This window comes from Pan paniscus, chromosome 3, assembly GCF_029289425.2.
Source record: "Pan paniscus chromosome 3, NHGRI_mPanPan1-v2.0_pri, whole genome shotgun sequence".
Taxonomy (NCBI): Eukaryota; Metazoa; Chordata; class Mammalia; order Primates; family Hominidae; genus Pan; species Pan paniscus.
The window spans coordinates 45,279,190-45,298,264 of NC_073252.2; the positions used below are offsets into that span (position 1 = coordinate 45,279,190).

Consider the following 19,075-nt stretch of genomic DNA (forward strand, 5'->3'; position numbering starts at 1 on the left):
TGTATTGAAATATCATACTGTTCCCCATGAATGTATACAATTATATGTCAATTAAAAAAATAATAAAAGCAGGCTGGGCGCGGTGGCTCATGCCTGTAATCCCAGCACTTTGGGAGGCCGAGGCGGGTGGATCACGAGGTCAGGAGATCGAGACCATCCTGGCTAACATGGTGAAACCCCGTCTCTACTAAAAAAATACACACAAAAAAAACTAGCCAGGCATGGTGGCAGTCGCCTGTAGTCCCAGCTACTCGGGAGGCTGAGGCAGGAGAATGGCGTGAACCCGGGAGGCGGAGCTTGCAGTGAGCCGAGATCGCGCCACTGCACTCCAGCCTGGGCGACAGAGTGAGACTTCGTCTCAAAATAAGAATAATAATAATAATAATAATAATAAAAGCAAAAAATAACAATACAGTTAGCTATAACAATGGACTCTTCCTTTCACAAAAGTTTTCTGTGTGGCATGCGATACTGTTCGATGGCATTTTACCTATGGTAGAACTTCTTTGAAAATTGGAGTCAATCCTTTCAAAAACTGTCACTCCTATATCAATTAAGTTTATGTAATATTCTGAGTCCTTTGTTGTTATTTGAACAATGTTCAAAGCATTTTGACCAGAAGTAGATTCCATCTCAAGAAACCACTTTCTTGTTCATCTGTAAGAAGCAGCTCCTCATCTGTTAAAGTTGTATCATGAGATTGCAGTAATTCAGTCACATCTTTAGGCTTCACTTCTAATTCTAGTTCTCTTGCTGTTTCTACCACATCTGCAGTTACTTCTTCCACTGAAGTCTTGAGCCCCTCAAAGTCATCCATAAGGATTGGAATCAACTTCTTCCAACTCCTGTTAATGTTTATATTTTGACCTCTTCCCGTGAATCATGAATATTCTTAATGGCGTCTAAAGTGGTGAATTTTATCCAAAATATTTACTTTATTTTGGCCAGATCCATCAGATAAATCACCATCTATGGCAGCTATAGCCTTAAGAAATGTATTTCTTAAATAATAAAACTTTGAAGTTAATTCAAAGTCAAGATTACTCCTTGATTCATGGGCTACAGAATGGATATATTAGCAAGCATGAAAACAACATTAATTTTTTTGTGCATTTCCATCAGAGCTCTTGGATGGCTAGGTGCATTGTCAGTGAGCTGGTAGTATCTTGAAAGGAACCTTTTTTTCTGAGCAGTAGGTCTGAACAGTGGGCTTAAAATCTTCAGTAAACCATACTGTAAGCAGATGTGCTGTCATCCAGACTCTGGTATTTCATTTAGTGAGCATAGGCAGAGTAGATTGAGCTTTATTCTTAGGGCCCTAGGATTTTCAAGTTGATCAATGAGCATTGGCTTCCACTTAAAGTCACCAGCTGCATTAGCCTCTAACAAGAGAGTCAGCTGTGTTCTTTGGAGCTTTAAAGCCAGGCATTAACTTCTCCCCTCTAGCTATGAGTCCTAGATGGCATCTTCTTCCAATAGGAAGTTGTTGGAAAAAAATCTGTTGAGAAGTCTGTTGGAGAAATCCATTGTTTAGCATAGTCACTTTCATTAATTATCTTACTAAATCTTCTGTATAACTTACTGCAGCTTCTACATCAGCACTTGCTGCTTCGTCTTTCACTTTTGTTATGGAGATGGCTTCTTTCCTTAACCCTCATGAACCAACCTCTTCTGGTTCCAGCTTTTCTTTGTTTTTTCTTTTTGTCTATTTGTTTTTGAGACAGGGTCTCACTTTGTCACACATGCTGGAGTGCAGTGGAACAATCATGGCTCACTGCAGCCTCGGCCTCCTGGGCTCCAGCGATCCTCACACATCAGCCTTCTGAGTAGCTGGGACTATAGGTGTGTGCTAACACACCCAGTTCATTTCTTCATTTTTTTAGAGACAGGGTCCAACTATGTTGCCCAGGTTGGTCTCAAACTCCTGTACTCAAGAGATTGTCCCACCTCAGCCTCCCTAATGTTCTGTTACAGTCACGAGCCAGTGCACCTGGCCCCCAGCTTTTTTTCTGCAGCTTTCTCAGCTCTCTCAGCCTTCATAGAGTTGAAGAGAGTTCAGGCTTTGCTCAGGATTATGTTTTAGCTTAAGGGAATGTTGTAGATGATTTAGTCTTCTATCTAGACCAGTAAAACTTTCTATCAGCAATAAGGCTGTTTCTTTTCTTTTCTTTTTTTTTAATCATTGCGTGTTCACTGGAGTAGCACTTTCAGTTTTCTTCAAGAATTTTTTCTTTGTATTCACAACTTAGCTAACTTTTTAGCACAAGAGGCCAGCTTTGGGCTTGTCTGATCTTTCAACATGCCTTCCTCTCTGAACTTAATCATTTCTTGCTTTTGATTTAAAGTGAGAGATACATGAGTCTTTCTTTTGCTTGAACATCTAGGTGCCATTGTAGGGTTATTACTTAGTCTAATTTCGATATTATTATGACTCAGGGAATAGGGAGGCCTGAAAAGAGTGAGAGAGATGGGGAAATGGCCAGTCGGAGCTGTCAAAACACATTTTTTGACTAAGTTCACTGTCTTATAAGAGTACAGTTTGTGGCACTTGTAAACAATTATGATAGTAACATAAAAGATCACAGATGACTGTAACAGATATTATAATAATGAAAAAGTTTGAAACAATGTAAGAATTACCAAAATAAGACAGAGACATGAAGTGAGCACATGCTTTTGAAAAAAAAAAATGGCCTGATTGGACTTGCTGTATGTGTGGTTGCCACAACCCTTTAATTTGTAAGAAACACAGTATCTGCAAAGTGCATTAAAAGGTGTGCCTCTGTGAGGTCTGTGACTCAGTAACTCATAGCTCTGCTGGAGGAGAGCTGGGCCTAGAACTCTGGGTTGTTGATGCCCAGTTCTGTGTACTTGCAGTACTATCTGAGAATGTCTCAGCTCCATTTCTTCGTTTCTTCTCTAATTTCTCCTTTATGCGTTTGTGCGCCTTTGCCTTTCTTCTGTGCTATTTAATTCTAACTTTTCTTTATGTATTACGTTTACTGAATAAGTCTATGCTTCCTATTTTCAGTTTTTAAATCTGGTAGATTTAACTGTATCTTTCAAAAAAGAAACTAAGAATTAAGGATTTGAGAGGTTAAGAGTCAGTGGTGATTATTATTTTTATTCACATGGTCCTCATTTGATGACTTTCCCCCTACTGGGAAGGCAAGGGGAATATTAATGTAAAAAATATCTCACAGCCTTATTATCAGTAGTTTAGGAAATGTCAAATGTAAATGAACAATTTTTGGAGTTCTAAAGAGAAATATTTAACTGACCCTTTTTCTTGTCCATGTTGGTGAAAAGCAGTCCTGGAGAAAATGTTTTCTAAAAGATATATTTTTCAGTAAACTTTCCAAGAACTATGTTGTAAATTTTCTTTTAGCTTATCTACTAGGGAGATTTAATGTATTTATTTTTATTTTAGGAACTGACGAGGAGTTTGGAGGTCTTGTATCAGCTAATCTTATACTTTTGAGGAACAGACTTCTGGATATCTTGCTAAAACTAATTTATACATCTAAAGAAAAGACAAGCATTAATTTGCAGTAAGTAAATCTTTTTTAAAAGTGATTATACCAGTTGCTACTGCTAGTTAATTCATGTTAGGCAAAAGAAGGAATTGCCATTGACTTTAAATAGATTTTTTTAACCCTGAAATTTATAGTATCTCCAGAATGAAACTCAGTCTTCTTTTTCCTTTTTGATTTGAAATCCTAATTTCTGAAATTAATTTTGTTTTTTGTTTTTTAAATCCATCTGTCTTTGAATAGAGCTTGTGAAGAACTGGTGAAGACACTGGGTTTTGACTGGATCATGATGTTTATGGAGGAACACTTACATTCCACCACAGTTACAGCAGCCATGAGGATTCTTGTTGTCCTACTAAGTAATCAGTCTATTCTCATCAAGTTTAAAGAAGGACTCAGTGGTGGAGGATGGCTTGAACAGACAGATTCTGTCTTAACTAATAAGATTGGAACTGTATTAGGTATGGGACTTTTCTAGTCAGCTGCTTGAAAATGAGCTGGTGTGTTTTGTTTTATTTTTAAATTGTATGTAAACTTATCCTCTGCGGTTTGATCACCATTAAGGAGATATAAATTTTAATTAATGATAGAAGGAAGAGCTTACAAGATTTCAAATTAGGCCTTTTAAATGGCAAATCAAACTGAAGACAGAGATAACATACTAAGATGTGAAAACTCAGGGAATTCCTCAAGATCTTTTTGTAGTATAGGCCTTACTGATCTGTAAGTAAATAATTAGCAAATTATCAGTAGTAGAACTAAATTAATAATAATAATAAATATTTATTTTGAGTACTTACTGTGTGCCAGTTCCTAAACACTTGCCAGGCAATAACATTTCATCACAATAACTCTGTGAGGTGCAAATGCGATCATATCTATTTTACAGATTAGGAAACCAAATTCATTTTACTTAGTTCCAAAGCCTATGCTTTTAACATTTATGTTATATTGCCACACAAGGATGTAAGCTCACTAGTACCATAGCTATTTTCAGCCTATAACTGAGCATTTACCTAATGTTAGAAAATTGCAGTTTACTATGCTAGATTTATTTGAACTCATATGTTTCCATTCATATTAGTAATATTACTTTGGAAAATATATATCTGAAGATACTGTTTTTATTTAAAGGCAAAGTCATTCAGTTAAATAATTTTAAAAATACATTTGTCGTGTAACATTACCTTGTAAATCATATCTAATTGTTTGTGTGTCTGATCTTAAGAAGCTGATATTGAGAATATTTATTTACCTTGGTCCGATGGGAAAAATAGGGATTAGAATTTAATATGTAATTTATTTATAGAAAAAAAGTTTAAGTATCAGTGTCTAGCTGCTGCCTGTACTACTTCTTTAAACATGAAAGCAAATTATAGGAAGACAGATCTTTTTTTTTTTTGAGTCGGAGTCTAGCTCTGTCTCCCAGGCTGGAGTGCAGTGGCACGATCTTGGCTCACTGCAAGCTCCACCTTCCGGGTTCATTCTCCTGCCTCAGCCTCCCGAGTAGCTGGGACTACAGGCGCCTGCCACCACGCCGGCTAATTTTTTGTATTTTTTTTTTTTTTAGTAGAGACGGGGTTTCACCATGTTAGCCAGGATGGTCTCGATCTCCTGACCTCGTGACCTCGTGATCCACCCGCCTTCGCCTTCTAAAGTGCTGGGATTACAGGCATGAGCCACTGCACCCAGCCATAGGAAGACAGGTCTTTCAACATAGTACTATTGTATTGTTATTTCAGATGTGAAGAAGGTCTGAAGAAATTTTGTATGTGATAAAGGAAAAGTAATATCATTTCCATGTCAGTGTGAAATGATTTCTAAAGAAAATTGTCTGCTTTATAATATACATTTTAAATTATCATCATGGGTACTTTTGTGCTCAAAAAATAGATCACATTTTACATGAACTCTGGGGAAGGATTTAATCTACAGATATAATTATTTTGAACATTTTGGTAGTAAGAAGTTTCATTTATTGGCCTTAATAATACCTACTGGAGAATAAATAATGAAAGGCACAATTGAATGTGAGTTCTGTTGAATATGCAAGGTTTAAATGCTAATTGACAGCAATGCTTATTTTGAAGGCCAACAGCAGCAGTAGTAATAACGCCTGAGATTTATAATAGTACATTGTGGTTTGCAAAATTAGTTCACGTATATCATCTCATTTGTCCTTCATAATTCTGGAGACAGGCATATATTTTATAGCATATAAGTTTTATTTTCTAGAAAATAAGCCTAATGAATATAAAGTAAGGATTAATTTCTCTAATTAGGAAATTAAGACTGTTAACTACATAAGGTTATTTCGCTAGGCAGTAATACTCTCTAAGAATCTGTCTTTTGTTAGTCCTGTGCTTTTTCTGTCCTGCGTCACTTTAGTAATATTAGAGAGAGGTGCTTTCACTGTGTCTGACCTACCTGATTTCATGCATTAGAATCTTTTTGTCCTTCATTGGTACTTGCATGAGCATGCATATGCTGCTCCTATATCTAGGTATTCAATTTAAATTTAATTTCAATTTGACCCCACTTAACTTAATTTTCCCTGAATATCTATCTGACACATACACATTTTTGTGTATGTAAACAAGTGTACATATCAGCTCATTTGATTCTATTTCTCCTTGATCGGAATGGCAACCTTTTTTTTTTTTTACTTTTTTATTCACATTTATTGGTTTTTGTAAAATTTTTCTTTATAAAAATAGATTTTTTAAAATTTTACTTTAATTTCTGGGATACATGTGCAGAACATTCAGGTTTATTATGTATGTATACATGTGCCATGGTGGTTTGCTGCACCTATCAGCCCGTCATCTAGGTTTTAAGCCCCACATGCATTGGGTATTTGTCCTAATTCTCTCCCTCCCCTTAACCCCCACCCTACAACAGACCCCGGTGCGTGATGTTCCCCTCCCTGTGTCCATGGGTTCTCATTGTTCAACTCCCACTTATGAGTGAGAACATGCGGTGTTTGGTTTTCTGTTCCTGTGTTAGTTTGCTGAGGATGATGGTTTCCAGCTTCGTCCATGTCCCTGCAAAGGACATGAACTCATTCTTTGTTATGGCTGCCATAAAAATCTTTCATGTAGCTGAAACTTGTATCTAAATTAATGCTTAATCGTGGTATATTAAATATTCCTTAAGATTAATTATAGGGGAAAATAATGTGAGAGGAGAGGAAAATGAGAATGCCAGTTTTTTGGTTTTTTTTAGGACTTGCAATGTAATCAAAATCTATTTTCCTATTTAATGTATAAAATAACCACTTCATGTCTTTTGGTTTCTTTTTCACTTTTTAAAAATTTTTTATTTTTTAGAGATTGGGTCTTGTTATGTGGTCCAGGCTAGACTTAAGCTCCTGGGCTCAAGCAATCCTCCCATCTCAGCCTCCTGAGTAGCTGAGATGCCTTTTGATTTCTTAGAGCTCAAAACATTGTTTAATCTTAAAATTTTATTTAGAATTTCTATAAAGAAAAATCAGCACGATCTTCTAATTAAGCCATTCTAATTAAGCCAATCTTTCAGAAATGTGGCAGTTTCATTAATGAGGGCAAAGAAAACAATAATTTTACAGACTCTAAAATGGAGAAATGAGTTGTCAAATCATAGTGCCTCCACTTATGCCAGATTGTGACTTTTTTTTTTATTATTATACTTCAAGTTTTAGGGTACATGTGCACAATGTGCAGGTTAGTTACATATGTATACATGTGACATGCTGGTGTGCTGCACCCACTAACTCGTCATCTAGCATTAGGTATATCTCCCAATGCTATCCCTCCCCCCTCCCCCCACCCCAGAACAGTCCCCAGAGTGTGATGTTCCCCTTCCTGTGTCCATGTGTTCTCATTATTCAGTTCCCACCTATGAGTGAGAATATGCGGTGTTTGGTTTTTTGTTCTTGCGATAGTTTACTGAGAATGATGATTTCCAGTTTCATCCATGTCCCTACAAAGGACATGAACTCATCATTTTTTATGGCTGCATAGTATTCCATGGTGTATATGTGCCACATTTTCTTAATCCAGTCTATCATTGTTGGACATTCGGGTTGGTTCCAAGTCTTTGCTATTGTGAATAGTGCCGCAATAAACATACGTGTGCATGTGTCTTTATAGCAGCATGATTTATATTCCTTCGGGTATATACCCAGTAATGGGATGGCTGGGTCAAATGGTATTTCTAGTTCTAGATCCCTGAGGAATCGCCACACTGACTTCCACAATGGTTGAACTAGTTTACAGTCCCACCAACAGTGTAAAAGTGTTCCTATTTCTCCACATCCTCTCCAGCACCTGTTGTTTCCTGACTTTTTAATGATTGCCATTCTAACTGGTGTGAGATGATATCTCATCATGGTTTTGATTTGCATTTCTCTGATGGCCAGTGATGGGGAGCATTTTTTCATGTGATTTTTGGCTGCATAAATGTCTTCTTTTGAGAAGTGTCTGTTCATGTCCTTTGCCCACTTTTTGATGGGGTTGTTTGTTTTTTTCTTGTAAATTTGTTTGAGTTCATTGTAGATTCTGGATATTAGCCCTTTGTCAGATGAGTAGGTTGCAAAAATTTTCTCCCATTTTGTGGGTTGCCTGTTCATTCTGATGGTAGTTTCCTTTGCTGTGCAGAAGCTCTTTAGTTTAATTAGATCCCATTTGTCAATTTTGGCTTTTGTTGCCATTGCTTTTGGTGTTTTAGACATGAAGTCATAATGGTAAAGGGATCAATTCAACAAGAAGAGCTAACTATCCTAAATATATATGCATCCAATACAGGAGCACCCAGATTCATAAAGCAAGTCCTGAGTGACCTACAAAGAGACTTAGACTCCCACACATTTATAATGGGAGACTTTAACACCCCACTGTCAACATTAGACAGATCAACGAGACAGGAAGTCAACAAGGATACCCAGGAATTGAACTCAGCTCTGCACCAAGCGGACCTAATAGACATCTACAGAACTCTCCACCCCAAATCAACAGAATATACATTTTTTTCAGCACCACACCACACCTATTCCAAAATTGACCACATACTTGGAAGTAAAGCTCTCCTCAGCAAATGTAAAAGAACAGAAATTATAACAAACTATCTCTCAGACCACAGTGCAATCAAACTAGAACTCAGGATTAAGAAACTCACTCAAAACCGCTCAACTACATGGAAACTGAACAACCTGCTCCTGAATGACTCCTGGGTACATAACGAAATGAAGGCAGAAATAAAGATGTTCTTTGAAACCAACGAGAACAAAGACACAACATACCAGAATCTCTGGGACACATTCAAAGCAGTGTGTAGAGGGAAATTTATAGCACTAAATTCCCACAAGAGAAAGCAGGAAAGATCCAAAATTGACACCCTAACATCACAATTAAAAGAACTAGAAAAGCAAGAGCAAACACATTCAAAAGCTAGCAGAAGACAAGAAATAACTAAAATCAGAGCATAACTGAAGGAAATAGAGACACAAAAAACCCTTCAAAAAATTAATGAATCCAGGAGCTGGTTTTTTGAAGGGATCAACAAAATTGATAGACCGCTAGCAAGACTAATAAAGAAAAAAAGAGAGAAGAATCAAATAGACGCAATAAAAAATGATAAAAGGGATATCACCACCAATCCCACAGAAATACAAACTACCATCAGAGAATACTACAAACACCTCTACGCAAATAAACTAGAAAATCTAGAAGAAATGGATAAATTCCTTGACACATACACTCTCCCAAGACTAAACCAGGAAGAAGTTGAATCTCTGAATAGACCAATAACAGGAGCTGAAATAGTGGCAATAATCAATAGCTTACCAACCAAAAAGAGTCCAGGACCAGATGGATTCACAGCCGAATTCTACCAGAGGTACAAGGAGGAACTGGTACCATTCCTTCTGAAACTATTCCAATCAATAGAAAAAGAGGGAATCCTCCCTAACTCATTTTATGAGGCCAGCATCATCCTGATATGAAAGCCGGGCAGAGACACAACCAAAAAAGAGAACTTTAGACCAATATCCTTGATGAACATTGATGCAAAAATCCTCAATAAAATACTGGCAAACCGAATCCAGCAGCACATCAAAAAGCTTATCCACCATGATCAGGTGGGCTTCATCCCTGGGATGCAAGGCTGGTTCAATATATGCAAATCAATAAATGTCATCCAGCATATAAACAGAACCAAAGACAAAAACCACATGATTATCTCAATAGATGCAGAAAAGGCCTTTGACAAAATCCAACAACCCTTCATGCTAAAAACTCTCAATAAATTAGGTGTTGATGGAACGTATCTCAAAATAATAAGAGCTATCTATGACAAACCCACAGCCAATATCATACTGAATGGGCAAAAACTGGAAGCATTCCCTTTGAAAACTGGCACAAGACAGGGATGCCCTCTCTCACCACTCCTATTCAACATAGTGTTGGAAGTTCTGGCCAGGGCAATTAGGCAGGAGAAGGAAATAAAGGGTATTCAATTAGGAAAAGAGGAAGTCAAATTGTCCCTGTTTGCAGACGACATGATTGTATATCTAGAAAACCCCATTGTCTCAGCCCAAAATCTCCTTAAGCTGATAAGCAACTTCAGCAAAGTCTCAGGATACAAAATCAATGTACAAAAATCACAAGCATTCTTATACACCAATAACAGACAAACAGAGAGCCAAATCATGAGTGAACTCCCATTCACAATTGCTTCAAAGAGAATAAAATACCTAGGAATCCACCTTACAAGGGACGTGAAGGACCTGTTCAAGGAGAACTACAAACCACTGCTCAAGGAAATAAAAGAGGATACAAACAAATGGAAGAACATTCCATGCTCATGGGTAGGAAGAATCAATATCATGAAAATGGTCACACTGCCCAAGGTAATTTATAGATTCAATGCCATCCCCATCAAGCTACCAATGCCTTTCTTCACAGAATTGGAAAAAACTACTTTAAAGTTCATATGGAACCAAAAAAGAGCCCGCATCCCCAAGTCAATCCTAAGCCAAAAGAACAAAGCTGGAGGCATCACGCTACCTGACTTCAAACTCTACTGCAAGGCTACAGTAACCAAAACAGCAAGGTACTGGTACCAAAACAGAGATATAGATCAATGGAACAGAACACAGCCCTCAGAAATAACGCCGCATATCTACAACTATCTGATCTTTGACAAACCTGAGAAAAACAAGTAATGGGGAAAGGATTCCCTGTTCAATAAATGGTGCTGGGAAAACTGGCTAGCCATATGTAGAAAGCTGAAACTGGATCCCTTCCTTACACCTTATACAAAAATCAATTCAAGATGGATTAAAGACTTAAACGTTAGACCTAAAACCATAAAAACCCTAGGAGAAAACCTAGGCATTACCATTCAGGACATAGGCACGGGCAAGGACTTCATGTCTAAAACACATTGTGACTTTGAACAAATCATGTTTTCTATGTTGTAAAAATGATAATAGTAATTTCTACCTCACATGTTCATTGTGATTAAGGAATGATATGGGAAAGAGCTTTTTAAATTGCTATATAATTTTTTTATTAATTAGAAGAGCATACTTTGGAGTTAATTCACGTCACACTGAGGAATTGGTTAGGATAAAATATTTTGAAAGCAACCTAGACATAAATTTTTCCTTTATTATATAAAATAGTAGTTGTAAGATGTACTTTGCTGCACTCCAGAAAAAAAGAAGTTGAAAAAATATGGTATCTTCGCTGAGTGCAGTCACTCATGCCTGTAATCTTAGTGCTTTGGGAGGCTAAGGCGGGAGGATCATTTGACGCTAGGAGTTTGAGACCAGCCTGAGCAACATAGCAAGACCTTGTCTCTACCAAAAAATTTTTTTAATTAGCCAGGCATGGTTGCATGTGCCTGTAGTGCTAGCTACTGGGGAAGCTGAGGCGGGAGGATCCTTTGAGTCCAGGAGTTTGAGGTTAAGTGAGCTACGATCATGCCACTGTACTCCAGCCTGGGCAACAGAGTGAACCCTCAGATCTTAAAGAATAAATAATAAATGCAAATATCTATTTGAAATACAAATTGCTTCAGACCGAAATCAGTTCCTCATCTATTAATTGCTATTCACAAAAGTTTCCATTGAAAATTTGACTAACATTCACTGTGTACTGAGTACTTCCCTAGGTATGAGGTGAACCACATGCTTAGGGTGTATCCTGAGTTTCATTATAAAACAGAGGAAACAAGATTGATGGAAACACTGATGCCATAAGCTACATTAGTAAGAACTGATTATCTCCTTAAAAAGCTGGGTTTCTAGAGGGAATTCTGGATGTTAAGTTCAAGTGGATAGCTGCAGCCACAACGGGCTTGGATTTGCCATCCCACTGCTCAGCAGCTTTCCAACAGATTACAGATCACGTTGTGAGTAAAGATGGTTTTACTTACTCATTTAGTCTTGTCTCTAAATTCATAGGTAATTTAAGGTTAACTAGTTTTTCATGATTTTCAGGACAATGAAATATATTAACTACATTATAACAAGTTACAAAAATTAGCTGGGGGTGGTAGCTCATGTCTGTAGTCCCAGCTACTCAGGAGGCTGAGGTGGGAGGACTGCTTTGAGCCTAGGAGGTGGAGATTGCAGTGAGCCAATATCATGGCACTGCACTCCAGCCTGGGCAACAAAGCAAAACTGTGTCTCAAAAAAATAAAAATATATCATAACAAGGATATTTTTAAGTTATGTTTTTGTAGCATTCTAAATTTTGGCTGTATTTTGGATTTCACTTTTTTCTTAGGGAACTACAAACCAAGAACACTAGAGCTCTTCCGAGGTCTTTCATTTAATAAGTAGAACTTACAGCACCTTAAGAAGGATTTTCAAACTCCCTTGTATCTTATTGTCTCAACTGTGTTTCAAAACCTCTATCCTAATAGACAGGTTTGCTAAAGTCAAACAAATTGTAAAGTAAAACTTTTAACTGAAGATTAATTCAACAGTTGAATACTTAATTGCCTGTAGTAGTATGAATGTTCTGGATAGAAATGTTAACACATACTGAATTACTTCCTTCTTTGTTAATGCAGCATGTTTATCAGTTGCTGATTTTGCACTTACTGTTATATTTCCTCTTCTCTTAGGATTCAACGTGGGCAGAAGTGCTGGTGGGAGATCGACGGTCAGGGAGATTAACCGAGACGCTTGTCATTTTCCTGGTTTTCCAGTCCTTCAGTCATTCCTTCCTAAACACACTAATGTCCCTGCCCTCTATTTTCTCCTCATGGCCTTGTTTCTGCAGCAGCCAGTTAGTGAGCTGCCTGAGAACCTGCAGGTCAGTGTGCCTGTCATCAGCTGCCGGAGTAAGCAGGGTTGCCAGGTAGGAATTATCTAGCAAGGGGTACGTGAAATTACGTATTCCAAAGAATCACCGTAGGATAATGGATAATCACTGTAAAACCAACTGTCAATTCCATCACTTTCCCCACATTTAAGGTTTGATTTGGGACAGAAAAATCTGAAAATACCACAGAAAATTTTCCCAAAAAGTCCTTTGTCCCTATTTACAATTTTTTCCTATATGATTACTCTGTATATTATAGATGCATAAAGACTCTGGATGATATTTAATGGTGATCTAAAGAACTCTTTTGTTATATGATTTATTTTATTTTATTTTATTTTATTTGTGAGACAGAGTCTTACTCTATCACCCAGGCTAGAGTGCAGTGGCATGATCTCAGCTGATTGAAAATTCCACCTCCCGGGTTCAAGCGACTCTCCCACCTCAGTCTCCTGAGTAGCTGAAACTACAGTCAGGCGCTACCCCGCTGGGCTAATTTTTGTATTTTTAGTAGAGACAGGGTCTTACCATGTTGGCCTAGCTGGTCTTGAACTCCTGACCTCAGGTGATCCACCTGCCTCAGCCTCCCAAAGTGCTGGGATTACAGGCGCGAGCCACTGTGTCCAGCCTGTCATGTGATTTATTTCTGCAGAATTAAAAATGAAAGGAGTGGCTTATATACCATAAATTAAATATCACTCCTCGAGTGGGTATGACAGGATTCTCAGTGCAAATTCGGATTAGGAAAAAAAAAATTACTTAATGATAGATAGCATCCACATTGGGAAAATAGTAAGACTTTACTTGACTTCTAATTGAAGACTATTAAAGATGTCTATATATAGCTTATGTTTGCGGCAATGTAGGAATTTAGCTTTTAGACTCAACTACACTTCCATCCTAATGCCAAATGCTATTCAAATCAATTCTAGTAGTTGACAAAATCTTTTAAGTGTAAACACTTGAGTCTGTGCCCTTAGATTAAATTAAGATACAGATTCATGCCTAGCACAGTTGTATTGGTTATGCAATTTTTCAATATCCATGGTGCCATAGTCATAAAGTTTATATATAAAACTGCTATTAATAAGTCTTAAATTAATTTTATTTTATCAGATTTATCTGTAAGTAATCTAAAATTAAAATATTGCTGAGAATGGGAAAGAAGTGAGCTTAATGTGCTTTGTTTAAAAGATCTTGCTTAAATTTATTTGTTCTATAATTTTATCTCTTGGCTAATTAACATGTATTTTATTTTTATATTCTTTAGGAAAAAGGTAGAAAGCAGTGTTTTTAACATAGGTACCTAAGGCAGAATGCAGAATGATACACAGTATTCAATTTTTTATATCTATAAAAATGAGTTTTAAAATGTAGGATGGAAGGGTACTAGTTCTTTATGTCTATATCATTGATTACTTTTAAAAACAACAAAAAACTAGTTTCAAAGAAATTTTAGCCTATTAGAACTTATGAGGGTCTCTACTGAAAAATTAGTGGTGGCTAATATTTGCTCACTTTCACCTCTGCAGTTTGATTTGGATTCCATTTGGACATTCATCTTTGGAGTTCCTGCCTCCAGCGGAACTGTCGTCTCTTCTATCCATAACGTATGCACAGAAGCTGTTTTTTTATTATTGGGAATGCTCCGCAGCATGCTGACTTCAGTAAGTTCACTCAAATGCCCAGGCCTATTGAGAATTCCTCCTGCCTAGGATACTTTTTTGTAAATAGAGGAATTTTTTGGTAACATAACTACTTTATTTACTGCATGATCTCTGGAACTTCAGACTCTTATGTTAGACAAAATTATATCTAACGTAAGAACAGACTGTGTAGTTGTTAAGACTGTGCACTCTGGAGCCCTACCTGGGTTAAAATCTCACCTCTGGTACTTCCAATCTATTATCCTCAGTTATGTGCCTCAGTTTCCTGGTGTTTAAAATGCCAACAATAATAGCATGCATCTCTTAGGGTATTTGTGAGGAATTAATAAGATAGTGTATACACATAAAGCACTTATAAACATGGCTGATACATAATAAGTGCTTCGTAAGTATTAACTTATATTATTAATGTAATAAAATATATAATAATGAGTCCATATATAATGAGTACATATATGTAGTTTATGTTATTACAATAATATGTTATTTCAACTTTTAAAGTCACTTTCATTTAGAGGTCAGAAATGTTAACAATACAAGTTTCATTTGATTTTGTTTTTGCTTTTGTTCTGCTCTAATTATGTCTAACTTAGAGATGAAGAATTGAAAGAGTAAAAGACAGAACTGATGTTCCTATTGATCTGACAGGAATACTGTGAATAATGACCAGATTTGTTTATACAATTTAGGATTGTGTTGTAACAGGAAATATTAACTTGACTCCTTGAATTACATGTACCTGACAAATCTAATTTCAGCCAAAACTATTGTTGTATCATCTAAGAACAGAACATTACCATTAAATGTATTAATTTAGAATGTTTTAGGAGTCTCGTTTTGGTGCCTATTCATAAACAACTATAAAGACATAAGAAAAGTTTTTTAAAAGATACTCTCTGGGCAGGTATCAGAAGATATACATTGTTCAAATATATAGTATTCATTTTTTTTAATCATCATCATTGTTGTATTACATAATGCTTAAGAGTGAGGCTCAGAAAGGTGAAGTAACTTCCCCACCTTTTATCTTACTCCTAATTTAGCATGATGCACGATGGGGCAACATTAATGGTAATACAGCCACTTTGGTACCACCAACACTCATGGTAATAATAATGAATAATCAAAACCACTGATTCTAGTTAGCAGACCTGTGAGTAATCCAATGATTAGACAATGATCCTATCAGTTTCTAAGGGGATTTTTTGTTTTAGCTAGTTTCTAAATTTCTTTGCATGTGTGTATACATGTGTGTTTGCTCATATGTGTGGTTTACAGAGTTCTGGACCATCAGTATATCCAGTTTCATAAGAATACTGAGTAATGGATTTTTAAAATAATTTATAGCAGTGTGAATAACTGTAACATAGTGTTTCCTCTCATGTCCCCATAACAGCCTTGGCAATCAGAAGAAGAGGGATCTTGGCTCCGAGAATATCCTGTGACCCTGATGCAGTTCTTCAGATATTTGTATCACAACGTGCCAGACCTTGCCTCCATGTGGATGAGCCCTGACTTCCTGTGTGCATTAGCAGCCACCGTCTTCCCCTTCAATATTCGCCCTTACTCAGAGATGGTAGGAAAGGGGGAGGAAAATGTCAGAACTGGAATTAGAATGTCAGAACTGGAATTAGTCTGTTTCAATGGTTAGCAGATTTTTTTTGACAGTCTTTTAAGTTTCTGACCAAGTTACAGTTTCATAACTTTATACATCACCTCTTGCATTATTGTCCGGTGTCCCCAGCTCCCCACAGTTTCCTTCTGCTTTCTCCTAAAATCACGGTGAACTCTACTTCCTTTTCTCATTCACCATATTCTTGTAAGTCCCTTGTTAGTAATTTCCCTTTTCAAGTAGTTGATTCATTTATTTTACGCGATGCCAGCTGTGTAGTTGTAAAATGTTCTTTTCCATTAAGATAACTCTAGTCCGAACAAATTTATTTATTTTTTATTTTAGGAAGTAGGTATTTGCTGGATTTAACTTTTGCCAATAAATTATAGGGTTGAAAGCAAATGTTGGTCCTTTCTTCCGCCTGACTTTTCTTTTTTCATTAAAGTTTTATTTTGCTTATTTTGTACTAACTTAAAAACTATTAGATTATAATCACGTATAGTATAGATACTCTTTTGTTCTTTAAAATAAGCCCAAAAATGCTGCCTTGTTTCCTGCTTTGAAAATGTATTCACGTGGAAATTCACTGAAGCACATTTTTGCAGAGGGCTTGCAGGATAGTTTCATAACTTTAGAGTCTAAATACTATTCATTACAGTAACTAATAGTTCAGTTGACATAAATATTGGTGACTTTTCAAGACGAATGAACTACTGTAGTTTACACAAAACCATATAACAGGGGCTTATCACTTACTTTTGCACGTTGATGTTGATTAGCTAATAAACTAAACATAAAACAGGTTTAAAAATAAATAGATAAAACACACCCAAAAGATAGTTATTCCTCCATAGTACTTCAAAATTTCATGATGTTTCTTCATATTTCCACCATATACTCTAGGACCTGGGATAAATGACCTTCTTTATACTAATTTTTCTCCATGTATAAAGGTACAATACTTATTCTAAAATGGTGGGGATTTTTAGGAGAAAGGCAAATGTGACACATGACCTTAATACCTTGGCTTGTTTATAATTTTAGAATCCTTATTTTTGGTTTAAAAAAAAAAAGACCTTCAATAATATATCAATATCTTTTCCTTGTCAGCATCTTTTTTTTTTTTTTTGAGACGGGGTTTCACTCTTGTCATCCCGGCTGGAGTGCAATGGTGGCACGATCTCGGCTCACTGCAACCTCCATGTCCCAAGTTCAAGCGATTCTCCTGCGATTCTACTGCCTCACCCTCCTGAGTAGCTGAGATTACAGGCATGGACCACTACGCCTGGCCAATTTTTTTGTATTTCTAATAGAGATGGGGTTTCGCCATGTTGGCCAGGCTAGTCTCGAACTCCTGATCTCAGGTGATCCGCCTGTGTCGGCCTCCCAAAGTGCTGGGATTACAGGCGTGAGCCACTGTGCCTGGCCATCAGCATCTTATAATTTGTTTGCTAGTCTCGCTCTGTCACTTGGTTCAAAATTGGCACCAATATTGTTGTTTTTTTTTTAAATTTATTTGGGTTTTTTTTAACCTATAATAAATGGATCAGCCCTTACATGCTACCATTATGCCAGATTTTTATGTGAAATTCTGTGACATTTGACTTCACAGTAGGGGTAGAGTTCAAATATGGAAACATATTTATTCTCATTTTATTATTCCATATATTTTAAGTGCAGTTAGCCACAATAGACATATAATTCAACTTAAAGGTGACGTATTGTTAGTGGTCAGTCAGAAACACCGTATGTTGCGTAACCATGACATATGGTGCCAGATTACTACCTTGAAAGGAAGGGTCGAGTAAAGCAGAGTGAAATAATGTGCTGAATAGCTTAATAGGTGGAAAATGCTGCTGCTCCAGTTTTATTTTTAGGAAACACAGAAGTAAAAATGTCAGAGTCTAATGTGATTACCGTATCTTTCCACTTGATTTTACTAGGTGACTGACCTTGATGATGAAGTTGGATCTCCAGCAGAAGAGTTTAAAGCGTTTGCAGCAGACACAGGGATGAACAGGAGCCAATCAGAGTACTGCAATGTGGGCACCAAGACATATCTGACCAATCACCCGGCTAAAAAGTTCGTTTTTGACTTCATGCGGGTCTTAATCATAGACAACCTCTGTCTCACTCCTGCCAGCAAGCAAACTCCACTAATTGATCTTTTGTTGGAGGTAAAGAAAAAGAAATGCATTTGCATCTCTTTTGCATTACTTTTTAAATTAGAACATTAGTAACCAAACAAGTTCTATAACAAAGATTTCTAATTCCTCTCGTTTATGTGTAGGCAGAACATGTTATAGGCTGTGGAAAGTTCTTAATCCCACATGTGCTTTAAACCCTATCAATTTGTTCTTTTCCTTCCCTCAAGGATGTCTCTAATTCAGTCCTTTATCATCCTTTCTCTAAGAGCTGGCGAACTTCTTCTGTAAAAAGCCAAATAGTAAATATTTTAAGCTTGTGGGCCATACGGCCTCTGTCACATCTGTTCAAGTACGTTGTTGTAGCTAGAAAGCAGCCATGGACAATACGTAAGAGAATGAGCATGGCAGTGTTCTGATAAAACTTTATCTACAGAAACAGCACAGGCTGGATTTGGCCCACAGGCCATAGTGTGCCAACCCCTTCCCTGGACATTAACAGTGCCTAGTGGCATTGTCTTCTTACCTTATAATTTCCTACATCAGTTTCTCTTACCTGTCATTGCCAGGTATTACTGTTGTCAGTGTCCTGTGCAACTTAAGACATGGTGCATTGTACAGAACAGGTGCCCAGGATGTACTTGTTAAATTCCCCAAGGCAGCAAACTTCTAGGTTGGCTGCCTGCCCATTCTCCTGACAATTGATATGAATCAACTGATGCATCAGAAAATGAGAGTGGCTCTAAGCCTTTAAGTGACCTCATTGCTGGCTCTAGAAATTAGCTATCCCAGAAAAGCATTAAAA

The 19,075-nt window shown here is 36.9% G+C and overlaps 1 protein-coding gene across 8 annotated transcripts in view; it reads left to right on the forward strand.

Moving 5' to 3' along the window:
- The window catches only part of WDFY3 (WD repeat and FYVE domain containing 3), a 296,015-nt gene that overhangs the window by 196,378 nt on the left and 80,562 nt on the right, over positions 1 to 19,075 (forward strand). For 7 of the 8 annotated variants that reach the window (XM_055111312.2, XM_034958524.3, XM_034958529.3 and 4 more), the window contains 6 exons: positions 3,431 to 3,551; positions 3,777 to 3,994; positions 12,648 to 12,883; positions 14,380 to 14,514; positions 15,911 to 16,090; positions 18,070 to 18,303. In XM_055111312.2, coding sequence (XP_054967287.2) covers positions 3,431 to 3,551; positions 3,777 to 3,994; positions 12,648 to 12,883; positions 14,380 to 14,514; positions 15,911 to 16,090; positions 18,070 to 18,303 — 1,124 coding nt within the window. The remainder of the gene's footprint in view (positions 1 to 3,430; positions 3,552 to 3,776; positions 3,995 to 12,647; positions 12,884 to 14,379; positions 14,515 to 15,910; positions 16,091 to 18,069; positions 18,304 to 19,075) is intronic. The other variant, XM_034958528.3, reaches the window with a different exon arrangement.